The sequence below is a fragment of the Zalophus californianus genome, chromosome 11, assembly GCF_009762305.2.
Source record: "Zalophus californianus isolate mZalCal1 chromosome 11, mZalCal1.pri.v2, whole genome shotgun sequence".
NCBI classification, from domain to species: domain Eukaryota; kingdom Metazoa; phylum Chordata; class Mammalia; order Carnivora; family Otariidae; genus Zalophus; species Zalophus californianus.
In genome coordinates, this window is record NC_045605.1 from 42392328 (window position 1) to 42405147 (window position 12820).

At 39.5% G+C, this 12820-nt stretch overlaps 1 protein-coding gene across 1 annotated transcript; it reads right to left on the reverse strand.

Annotated features, from left to right (window-relative positions):
- Positions 1-2098: 2098 nt before the first annotated feature.
- Positions 2099-10014, reverse strand: LOC113913703 (tripartite motif-containing protein 77-like). Its single transcript, XM_035723120.1, has 6 exons — positions 9604-10014; positions 8839-8934; positions 5897-6127; positions 5170-5192; positions 4357-4454; positions 2099-2592 (listed from the first exon to the last, which is right to left on the reverse strand). The coding sequence occupies exons 1-6, from the start codon at positions 10012-10014 to the stop codon at positions 2099-2101; spliced, it is 1353 nt and encodes a 450-aa protein (XP_035579013.1).
- Positions 10015-12820: the final 2806 nt, after the last annotated feature.

Sequence of the window (12820 nt, forward strand, 5' to 3'; positions counted from 1 at the left end):
GATCAAATATGATCAGGCTGGTGCATAGATCAGTTCACACCCTAGATTTTGGGTGTATTTTTGTCTGTTAGAACAAAGTGTCTCCCAAATTTTTAAAGAAAGAAATACTTATATATGTACAAAATAAGAGTAAATACAATGAATGGTTGGAATTTGACTATAATGATGAAAATTATAAAAGATTGTATAAAAGGAATTGATAAGATAAGAAACTGGTTGAAAAAAGAAAGAAGAAGAATTAAAAAAAAAAAAGGAGAGAATGTGATCGGACAGGGGACTAGAACACAGCTATACACTAGAGATTTATGGTCTATTTTGGTCTGTTAGAAGAACCTGTATCCTAAAATATTAAAGAGAGAACAACTTACACATATATACAAAAAATGAGTTTAACTACTATGAAGGGATAGAATATGACTCTAAAAATGAAAAATAAAAAAGATTTTTTTTAAAAAAGGAATTGATAAGATGTTGGTTGAAAAAGGGAAAAAGAAAAAGAAAACAAAGAAAATTAAAAAAATTAACTTTGAAAGACTAAAGAATCAAGAAAAAAAAGCCATGGTTTCTATATGCTGTATTCCCCTAGTCTGGCATTCTGCCATTCTCATTGATTGTCAAACGGTCTTGGAGGGCTGTTCTTGCTGATCTTCTGGGGGAGGGGTCTGTTGCCGTGTTCTAAAATGTCTTTGCCGGAGGCAGAATTGCCCCGCCCTTGCCGGGGGGCCAGGCTAAGTAATCTGCTTGGGTTTTCTCTCAGGAGCTTTTGTTCCCTGCAAGCTTTCCCTACGGCTTTGGAGGATGAGAGTGAAAGTGGAAGCCTCCCAGTCTCCACCCCAGAGGAGCCGAGAACTCGAGGCTCTTCTCCTCAGTGCACCCCAGATAAAAGCAGTCAATCACTCCCATCTCCCCGGTCTCCGGCCTCACTCTGCTCACCCAGCCTGTGACCGAGCATTTCTATCTCTGGCACATGACCCTCTGTGGAGTCTCCAAACCCAGCAGATCCCTGCAGTGTGCTCCCAAGCCACTCCTCCTGTGGGAGGAAGGGGAGTCTCCCCGGATCTGTGGCTTGTTGGGTCCCTGCTGGAGGAGTTGTGGCCTGACTGTGCCGCGGATCACAGTTTATGGCAACCCCGAGCTGAGAGCCCGCACCTTGGCTATGTCTCTGCAACCGGCTTCCCTGCTCTGATACCTGGGAGCTCTGCTGCACTCAGACACCCCCGGTCTTTCTGTGACCCCGAGGGTCCTGAGACCACACTGTCCCAGTGAGGATTCCACTCCCCACTTTAGCCACTGGAGCAATGTCCCTCAGAAGAGCCGACTTCTAAAAGTTCTGATTTTGGGCTCCACTGTTCCATCACTTGCCAGAAGCAGCTGACGGAGGCCCCCTCCCCTGCTGTCTATCTTCCCGAATATTGCCTCGGATTCATTTCTCCGCAAGTCCTACCTTCCAGAAAGTGGTCACTTTTCTGTTCAGAGAGTTGCTGCTATTCTTTTCTTCAATCTCCTGTTGAGTTCGTATGTGTTCAGAATGGTTTGATCCCTGTCTAGCTGAATTCCTTGGACCAGATGAAATTTAGGTCTCCTATTCCTCCGCCATCTTGCTTCTATCCCACGATAAGCTGTTCTTGAGGTCTTGTTATAATGTGACCTAATCTAGTCCAGTAAAGAGAGAACTGATGGAGGAGGGACTTAGCCAGATCAATGGAGGAAGAAGAGAATTCCACAGTGACATCGGGTTTTGACAAGAACTGTCTGGAAGGAGAATTCTCTGTGCTTTGCATTCATCCATTTAGCTAGCTTCCACACCCATGCATTCTTTCACTTTTAGGAAGTTCAGATAGCAAATGAAAAGTGCACATATCCCACACAATATAATAAAAGAGATTACTTTTATTTCAATAAAATAAAAAAGACAAATGTGCATCCTTCACATTGTCACCACTTTAAAAAATAATACAAATATATCTCCTGATGGTAAGGTGAAGTTCAAGTCTATGAGGTGTAAGTGACTTTCCCCATTCGAGAAGTCACCAGGATAGGACCCTCGCCAACTGTTAAAATTCCCAAGACCTTGGTCAGGTTTGTGAGCCGTTCCTGATCATTTGGGTCCATAGCAAATGAAAGGTCTGAGAGGGCAAGAAAAGGAGCATGAGAGTAAATTACAAATGAGGGAGCTTTGGGCAACATTAACAAAGCTTACTGTACCACATTCATAATCTAGAAACACCCCTATCCAGCCCTGGGGTCTTTGGATGTAGTGGCGCAATGGTGGGGATGCAGAGAAGAGGCGGCAGATGTCATCCACTTGGATGCACAGAAGTAGAAAGATACCCTCAGAGTTGAGCAGCATACCATTGCGATTTATCCATGATTCCTTGCAAAGTCCTATAATCCAGTTACAAGAGTTTCCCACATCCACCTCCCAGTAATGTTTGCCAGAGGTGAAGGTCTGAGCTCCCCACAAAGGCATGTACTGTGGACTAGCTGGACTGTGGGGCATGTCTTGATAGTCGGGACTGCATTGCAAGTGTCTCAAGTCTTCAAAGAGAGCCACGTGATAATTGCTTATGTTATGGTCCAATGTAAGATACACTTCAGTAAAAAGAAAACAGTGAAGTCAAAGAACAGAGTTTAAAATTTCTGTGGACAAGTGCAGTAGTCTTCTGGCAAATGCCAAACAAGCATGTCTCTAAAACTAAATGAACCTTGTTTGTTTTGTTTCCTGAGAACACTCCCACCCCATGGCCAGTTTCAATGTACTTACCACTTAGTATCTCCTCATAAAATTCTGGAACATGTAACAGTTAGCTTTCATGACAGAGTCTATACTAACTGCTCCAGAACACTCCTTTATCACAAGTTACTATACAGAGTGTGTCACTGGAAATTCAGAGACACCAGCAAGGGCTCCTTGCCTATTTACAGAGCAAGTAAATGTTTATTCACAGAACTAGATGAAAGACAGTTTTGAGAATACAGAAACATGTAGGATGTCAGGCTCTGGTTTTATTTTCACTGCTCATTGAAAATTTAGGAGCCTGCTCATAGATGCCAAGTAAATACCAATATGGCCCTTCACTTGCTTAAGTCTTCTCATTAATCACATGACCTCACTGATATGAGGAATTCTTAATCTCAGGAAACAAACTGAGTGTTACTGGAGTGGTCGGGGGTGGGAGGGATGGGGTGGCTGGGTGATAGATATTGGGGAGGGTATGTGCTACGGTGAGCGCTGTGAATTGTGCAAGACTGTTGAATCACAGATCTGTACTTCTGAAACAAATAACGCAACATATTTTAAGAAAAAAGAAAAAGAAGAAGATAACAGAAGAGGAAGAAAAGGGGAGTATGTCAGAGGGGGAGACGAACCATGAGAGATGATGGACTCTGAAAAACAAACTGAGGGTTCTAGAGGGGAGGGGGGTAGGGGGATGGGTTAGCCTGGTGATGGGTATTGAGGAGGGCACGTTCTGCATGGAGCACTGGGTGTTATGAACAAACAATGAATCATGGAACACTGCACCAAAAACTAATGATGTAATATATGGTGATTAACATAACAATAAAAAATTTAAAAAAAAATCAACTAGCACAAAATAAAATAAATATAATAACAGTAATAAATGTATTATATATCATTTTAAAAATATGATATTGCTTCTTAGTTCTAAATAGTGATTACCTTGCTCAAACATGAGGACAAAACATGTAAACAAGAAAAGGTAAAATAACCTGTAAATCCATATTTGCCTTTTTTTTTTTAGAAGTGGTTTTTCTCTCTGAATTTCTAACTCGTACATTGTGGAATCCAAATCCAACTTAACCCATCCAAGGCCTGCTTCTGTCTGCCAGGCTCATCACCTACGTCTGTCCCTCTACACAAAGAATCATATGTACCATTTGTTTTCTGGTTGTACCTATTGTTTATAAAGATACTTTTATCCCTTTCTAAAAATCTTGTGATTTTTCACATACATTGCTTAAATTAAATTTTTAAATAAACATTTAAATAACAACTAAAGGTGCTTCTAAGAATCTGAACATCTACACATAACCATAGTTAACAACTACGAGTTGAAATACAATGAATTAATAATGGAGTTTTAATGCATGTGCTTTCAGTGTTTTAAACTCACTGTCAATTATCATAAGGAAACTGTCATATTCAATTGTTTTTGACTGACTTCAGATAGTTTTTACTTGTTAACTAACAATAAAATACAGTTAGTTATAAGGGTATTCATATTTACCTGCTTTCCTCTTATCTGAAAAGACTAAGAGCAATGAGAAGAGGTCCTCCAGGTGTATCTCCTCCTAGAGGAAATAGTGAGGTCTCACCAGGGTGCCCTCTCTCACCTCGGAAGTTGTTAAGCCTTTCGGACATCCCTGTGATGGTCCATGAGCTCAGCTGAGGGTTCACAGGCTGGGGAATGTGCAGCTGCATTATCTGACTCCTGCAAAGAAAAAGAACCACTTACTAACATGACCCAAGGTATCATAAGCAATCCCTTGGAGATGCTCCATCAGAATCCTCTCAGCTAGGTGCAAAGGGTGTGAATTCAACTCCACAAATCAAGGAATACTGCAGTTGTTTTTGTATTTTATAATTAGCTACCCTGCTCTTACCACTCCAATCTCAGTAAGATATATCACCTCACTCAAAATTTTATCTCTTTCCTACTTTCAGCTTCCCTAGGGGAGCCACATAGCCATTTTCTTTTAGGTCCCCAAATCCAATAGGTGCCAAAATTTTGGAACTTGCTGCCTGGTACATATGGAGCCTAAGCTCTGTAGGATGATCTTTCCTGGGGATTTTCCCTGTCCCCTCTTCTCACCATCCTTCCACCTGCTGCTTCTCTGAGCTTATTTGCCTTTCCCATAGAAGACCTGGAATAATCCTCAAATAATTAGGATTTTCAAAATTAGAGACAGGAAAAATAATTGTCTTTTGGCAACTTCTGCATTAAGCCTTGCAGCCGAAACCACATCCCTCTCAACCCTCACTTTCACCTAAGGGTGGTCAATATAAAACCTAGAAGTATTTAGGTAAGACTGCATTTATTTTTAAATGCAGACAGAAACTTGTCACAAAAAGGTGTGTGTCCATCTCAGCAGAAATAGCCTGACCACTGTCACCATAAACCAACTTGAATAGAAGGGCAAACTTACCTTTTCATGATATCTCCCAAATCCTGTGAAGAGAAAGAGAGGAAGGCTTAGCTTTGAGGTCAAGATATCTTTAGTCTAGTCTGAGGCTATGAGACTGGACTGGAAAATTCTATATCTCCACTTTTCTTTCTTGGGTAAAATCATTTGCTCTTTTCTTTATCCTTATAAAGATGAAACTCAGTCTTACATTTGCATACAGTCGGTAAAATCATGATAAAATTTAAAACAGAAGATGTTCTTAGAATAAACAATTGTCTCTGTTTGTTCTAATCTACGGAGAGATTCACAGAGGTTTCCCCAAAGTTCTTATGAGGGTATGTGGGCTCCAAATCTACAATTTCAAAATAGAAAGAATGGATATATCCCACATTTCTACGTATTGACAAGTCCAGATACAGAATCGAATGATCTATTCCTAAGCTGTTCTGTTGCCATTGGTTAGAAACTGAAAGTTTAGTAGAAGAATTGAGAAGGACTTTTTTTTTTTCTGGGTCTGTTCCATGAAATTTTCTACATAGTTTTGCTTCTGTATAAGGTGAATGTGACCCTGAGCCTCCAGGTTATACTGAAAGAACAAAGCCTGCCATCACAAAGTTAAAAGAGGCAGAATTTGGACTTCGGAAACAGGAAAATAATGGAGGTCCAAGGTGATACATACTTCAGTGAACAGAAATGATTTCTGAGCAGGCTGGTGTTCAACACCCTGACATCTTTCCTCAGTCCTTACCTGGAACAGGTCCACATCTGTTTCACAGCACATTTCCTTTAGCTCCTCATACATTTTTCTCAGGAGTTTCCCCATGTGACGCATTCTGCCTACATTTCTCCGGAGTTGATTAAAAATTATCTTGCCTTCAACTGCCAGGCTCTCTAAATGTTTTTGCTTTTCTTCCTGGAGATATTGGTATACCTTAGGATATTCAGCCCTGATCATCATCATCCGTAGATTTACAAAACCCTGAAATGACATAGGTTTAATTAGGTCATATATCTGAATGGTTTTATTCTTCTTTCATTATCTATGGTCTGTGAGCTATGTATAGTGTTCTTTTCTTAGTCTTTTTGGGCTGCTTTAACAAAAATTCCATAGACTGGGTAGCTAACAAACATAGAAATTAATTTCTCACCATTCTATATGCTGGGAAGCCTATGAGGGGTGCTGGCAGATTTGGTATCTGGTGAGAACCCACTTCCTACATAGCCATCTTTGCACTGTGTCCTCAAATAGCAAATGGGGCAAGGGACATTTCCAGGGCCTCTTTTAGAAGGACACTTGTCCCATTCCTGAGGACTCTGGCTTCATGATCTAATCGCTCAAAGCCCCCACTCTTATTATCATCACCTTGGGGGTTAGAATTTGAACACACAAATTATGATCTGAAGAAAATATTCAGATTATAGAAACACTACATACAGCTTTATGTCTTTCTCCTTCCACAAAGCCACATATTTGGTTTCTTTCTTACCTTTTCCCCTCATTCCTTTCCTTCTTTTTCATTTACGTATTTGCCTGCACCATTGCTTTCAACGACTTACCCTCAAACCTCCACGTTTTCATGTAAAAATAGAAAGTTGAGATCAATTTTTTATTGTTTCATATAATTCATAGTATCTAAATCATAATCCATTTTCTTCAATGCTCATACTCATAAACTGACTATCTGCTCTCTGCAAAAAGCAACAATTGACTTCCTCAGGCAAACAGAGGACATCACACATGATCTTTCTAAATTACCTTCATTTCCAAAACACTCTTGTTTCACCAGAGCCTGGCTCTGCCTGCCTCGGGACCACACCCACCTCCTCTTGACTGGTCCACCCTGTTTTGTCTCCATGGAGACATTATCATCTAGATTACAATCCTACATACTCATTCTTGCCTCTCCTCTGTCCCCTACATCTCTGTGTCTCTGTACCCCTTGTTCTGTGGGTCTGTCTCCAGTTCACTCTCTCATTCAGCCACTTTTTTTCACTCTCTCCCCTTCTTTTCACACAGCCTTTAAACATATGTGGATTTACCAAATCATTTTGTAAATATCAACATTAAACATTCTTGTTAAAATGACTTTATCTAGCTTCTATGCTAATACTTTTATTTGCCATAAAAACCAGACTTATTGACTGTATGTGATCAAACACACTGTGCCCATGGGTGTAAATTTGTTATTCATCCAAGCAATGACTCCTTGCTTCTGTTTCATACTCTTTCCCGAACTACACATTCCAACTTGCCAAGAACCTATTTTTACTAAATCCAAATAATATGATTCATTCTTATATTACTTCACCCTCTTTCCACATTTGACATTATTTCCTACTCATATCTTTTACTAATCCCTTCTGTCTCCTGCTCCAAAAAGCTCTGTTCTCAGAGAGGTGCTCATCCCCCATCTCCTCCATCCCTGACCAGCTCCTTCAGATCTCTGCCCAGAAGTAACCTTGGCCATGGGTCTTCCATCACCAGCATACATTCCCCGAGCACACACTCTTTATACCCATTTTTCATTTTACCCAAGCACTTCATAAATGTGATATATCATAAATTTTACTTTTTAAATTTTTGGATCAAGTTCTTTTACTGGTTATAAACTCCTGAGGTCAGTGATTTTTTTCTTTTTTTGCCCATTCCTGTATCTCTTTGTTGGCCTAGAACAGTGAGCAACACATCACAGGTCCTTATATGAATGAATGATTCATTAGAAATCCATCCTAGGGGTGCCTGGGTGGCTCAGTCAGCTGAGCTTGGGACTCTTGATTTTGGCTCAGGTCATGATCTCAGAGTTATGAGATCAAGCCCTGTCTCAGGCTCTGTGCTCAGTATGAAGTCTGCTTGAGATTCTCTCTCTCCCTTTGTCCTTCCCTACCACTCTCCACCCCTGCTAATGTGCTCTCTCTAAAATAAATAAATCTTTTTTAAAAAAATAAAAGAAATCCATCTTAAATGATCAACATAATGTTCTTATTCCCCTTTGGCATTCTTATAGCAACATGTATAGATAAGTGTTTAACGAATTTTTATTCTCTAATATTGCCTTTTTATATGTCTCCTTCAATATTGCTTGAGTTCTTTGAAAAGAAAGGTGTAGTTTTCTTCTTCAGATTCAGATTCTCAGTTCCTCTTCATGAATCAACAAATGACACAATCCAAAATCCTTAGTTAGGCATTTGTATTCTTGACCTGGACATAATGACATTTCTAGCCACACCTCTCATTACCATCTGTCTCGTAAAACATGCACTAAACAGTAGAAGCAGCGAGCAGGTCTCAAACAATTTCATGGGTTGTCTGGTTTGTTTCATCTTTACTTTTCTTGTCCCTCATATCTCTCTGCCATCAATACCCAGGAAATTACAAATTCTACTATATGCAAGCATCACATTGATTTTTACTTGTTTGAGAAGCTTTTCTTAACATTCAAAGATTGCTAACTTCCTACAGAACTCTGTATTTACCTTCATCCCCATGATCATTGCATTCTGTCTTGGGATAGTGCATTTTCTTATCCCTGATGATGTATTAGTGGTAGATATTGTTTTATCCAGACAATGTAGTTCTTTTTCTGATTACCTGCTCAAGGGACATTATGATTTAATTTAAGTTCTTCCACTGTCAGTTACCATGGTATCTGTCCCAAGCTGGTTCCAAGGAAAACAGGGCCTACTGCTTACCTGCCATACTCTAAATAAGTTGTATTCTTTGTTTAGATTTTTCTGATTTTTCTGTCTGCTTTTCCAAATAGACTTCATTTGCACCAGAAGTTTCTCCTGTAAAAGAACTACAAATTTGAGCACTAGAAAAACAAATATAGCACATTTCAAATACCTCAAAAAGTGATAAGGGGATAGGCATGAGAAAAATAAAAAGCAAAGAAAGCAGATACCTCAGTGATTTTCCCTGGGAACACTAAGAGTGAAATCTGGGAGATTGACCCAAAATAGAGTTCCTGAATTTGGAAAACGCAATCCATTATCTGAGGAATCTAGTACTCACATTATATATAACATGGACAGTTTTCAGAAGTGAACACTGATTCATATTTAATTTTGAAATAATGGCCATCACTTTTCCTATGGCCTGATTAGAATACATTGTTTCTAAATCTGCTATCACTGGAAGACGCTCATTTTCATCATGGCAGAAGTAGTCAGTGACTGCCACTGCCTCTAGAGATTACCCACCCTGTTACACTGAAATACCAACACCCCCTTCAACTCAGCATCATTCCTCTCCCTCATCCCAACAGAATTTAAACTTTAGGGGAGCAAAGAGGTTTGTTTAATTTCTTCAGGGTTGTATAAAGTTTTCAGAACAGTGCCTGGCACATGGTATTCTGAAAACTATTTGCTTGAGGATTAAGAGAAGAAAAATAAAAATCAACAATTTTTGCTCATTGCCTGATAAGACACAGAACATTTCACAGTGGCAGTACTTACCCTGCACTGCTCAGCAGCCTGCGATATTGGTGTGTGTCTGTGAATGGCATGCCTTTGGGAATTGGCACAGTGCAAGCACAGTGGGCTCTTGTCAGTTGGACAGAAGAGGTCCTTTACTACTAGGTGTACCCTACAGACTTGCTTGGCAGAGTTCGGTAACTGGCAGGCAACTGATTCTTTGGAAGCATGAACTTGTTTTGCAGCAAAAATAATGCTTTTGAAGTCTATCTGTGGAGATACTGCCCTGCACACAGGGCAGCGAGGAGGATGCTGAGCATCTTCCCACAAGAGGCAGAGACAAGGAGTACAAAAGTTGTGCCCACAGGTAAGGGTGAAAGGGTCTGTGAAATAGTCTTTGCAGATGTAGCAGATAAGCTCACTGGGAACATTCTGCACAAAAGTAGAATCCATGTTTCTGAGGAAATAAAAGGAAAGGGAAAGTGAATTGAGTTAAGCCTTCTCTCACTAATACACACATGCACAACTGCAGCATAGGTGGTGCTGAGAATAAGATGGTGAGGCAGAAGGAGAGTCCTCCAGACTGATAGCCTGCACACATGTTTTCCAGCCATGCCCTGTAGCCTTGCTTCTCAGTTCCCATTAGAAATTCAGGATTTGTCAACCATGTTGTCTCCTTTACAAAGACAAATACATCAGAGGTTCTGGCTCAACCCTAGCCATAGGCAGGGGGCCATATTTTGTCCAAAATTATCACATTTTTCCTTTATTTTCCTCTCTCTATGCTATGGCTAGCATAAGGCATGTGTTCCCCTTCTGACCAGTGGAATAGGAAAGAAAGACTCCTAGGAGAGTCTATAAAAATATTTCTTGCTCTAGAAGAAACATGGAAGAAAAATCTGGGTTTGTTGTTGTTGTTGTTTCTGGACATTATTTGTATACAGTGCCCATTTACATAGCCATTTTATGGTCTCAAAGCCTAAGGATAACAGCCAATACTCTGAGGCTAACAAGGGGATGGAAAAAACCTTCTGGATTTTCAAGAATGCCATTAAACACTACTTATCTTTTCTGGATATACCTAAAAGGAAAGGTAGAAAATAACCACTTTAGAGACACCATAACACTAACTGAATCAAGCAAGAATCATCAATAGATGTTAAAATAACTAAGATAAAACCTTTTGGGAAGAGAGTACTCATATACCAACAAATTTATACCCCACATATTAGTTCCTAAATGCAAAAGAGAAAAAAGTACCTTTACATGGTAAATATTTAGCCGACACATAAACCAAGTAACCAAACTGTGGCCATGGATCTCATACATTCATAGATGTAGACCACTTACGGACACAAGAGCACATCTGTAGCATCCCTCCCAGAAACATTTAATCTGCAAGTAACCATGGAAGAGTGTTAGACAAATACATTTAGGAGACATTATGTAAAACAATAATCCTAGGCTATTCAAATAATCTTAGATTCTTAGGAGAAAATGGTTTAAAATGATTATACATGGGGGCACCTGGGTTGCTCAGTTGGTTAAGCGACTGCCTTCAGCTCAGGTCATGATCCTGGACTCCCGGGATCGAGTCCCACATCGGGCTCCCTGCTCAGCAGGGAGTCTGCTTCTCCCTCTGACCCTCTTCCCTCTCGTGCTCTCTATTTCTCATTCTCTCTCTCTCTCAAATAAATAAATAAAATCTTAAAAAAATAAAATGATTATACATGATAGGTGAGTAAAATATGAAAATTCACTAGAATGGGCCATCCTTGACCTCCTCCAGATTGAAAAAATTAACCACCAATGGGGACATTTGGGGGACATGTAGGGACATAATAAAGATAATGGGGTCTTCCCATTTCAGTTCAGAAATGTGGAAAGCTGGAAAGATTGTTGCTGCCCTCCTAGTGAAAGAAAAATTCTAGACAAACTAAACATTAGTGATTTGTGTTGAAACCATTAGAGAATTGAGGTAGCAAGTCAAACAACTAAGAGAGATTCTTCATAGAAGCAGGCACAAGCAAAGAGGAAAAAAGGACCTGTGCATGTTTATCTGGAACAGATTCTACTAGAGGCCATATAAATTGATATAAAGATAAAGTCATTTTAATTATCCACTAAAAACCAAACGTGAGTGAAAATAAGTGTGCAAAGGCCCTCAGGATCATAAATGTGATTCATCTCCATTGGAGATGGAGAGATGAAAGAGATAGAGTCTCTTTGGGAAACAGCACAAAGAGAGGACTCAGAGCCAAACCAAGAAGTAAAACAGAATATCTTTAAAGTAGTGCTTCTCAACTGAGGGCTACCCCAAGTCAACCATGGTGGTACTCTTTAGAGACAGTTTTGGTAGTCACAATTTGAGGGATATTACTGGCATCTAGTGGGTAGAGGCCAGAGTTGCCTTTAAATACCCCACAGTGAACAGCACAAGAAAGAATTTACAACAAGGAGTTATCAAGACCAATTTGCTAACTGTGTGAGGTGTAGAAAACTTCTGCCAGAGTCACTGGAAGTCTCTGGAACCCATAGCATTAACATACTTTAACTTTGGTAACCATAGCAATAATAAACTTCAAACCTATGTCAAGTCCTGACTAGATTAACACAAATCCCCATAGTAAGGCCTAGCAGAAAAAAGTGTGTGCTTACCAAGAAACATGAAAAGGACTTATAGTATCTACTGTCATAGTACAGTATCTATTGTCATATATAATGTCAGGTATTTAACAAAAACATTACATTAAGGCATATCAAAAGGCATTAAAAAAAACAACGTGAACTGACAAAGTACTCATCACAGCCAGACTTAGATACAAAACAGATGTTAGAGCTTTCAGACAAGGACTTTAGAATAACTATGATCAGTATGCTAAAGGCTTTGATGAAAAATGTCAACAACATGCAAGATACATGAATAATTTCAGGAGAGATGAAAACTAGGACAGACTCAGATAAACTAGAAATAAAATCTACAGAAAATGTCATTGTTGTGCTTCATAGTACATGTGATATAGCCAAGGAAAGTCAGTGACCACAAAAATAGGTCAATACAAAACACAATCCAAACACAAAGAGGAAAAACAAAGAGTGGAAAATAAAAAGAGAATAGAGCATCAAAAAGCAATAAGGCAACATTAGATGATATAACATGTGTGTAGTTGGATTCCCAGAAAGAAAACAAAGAGAACAGGGCAGAAGAAACATCTGAAGAAATAATTTTAGAAAATTTTCCAAAATTAGTGATATAGAC

What these genes read in the sequence shown, in the direction of transcription:
- LOC113913703 (XM_035723120.1), bottom strand. Translation starts at nt 10,014, where the DNA reads ATGGATTCTACTTTTGTGCAGAATGTTCCCAGTGAGCTTATCTGCTAC. An exon ending in AGGCTGCTGAGCAGTGCAGG is followed by an intron (nt 8,935 to 9,603) that starts GTAAGTACTGCC and finishes GTTCTTTTACAG; the next exon opens with GAGAAACTTCTGGTGCAAAT. An exon ending in AAGGCTTAACAACTTCCGAG is followed by an intron (nt 2,593 to 4,356) that starts GTGAGAGAGGGC and finishes TTTTTACTGAAG; the next exon opens with TGTATCTTACATTGGACCAT.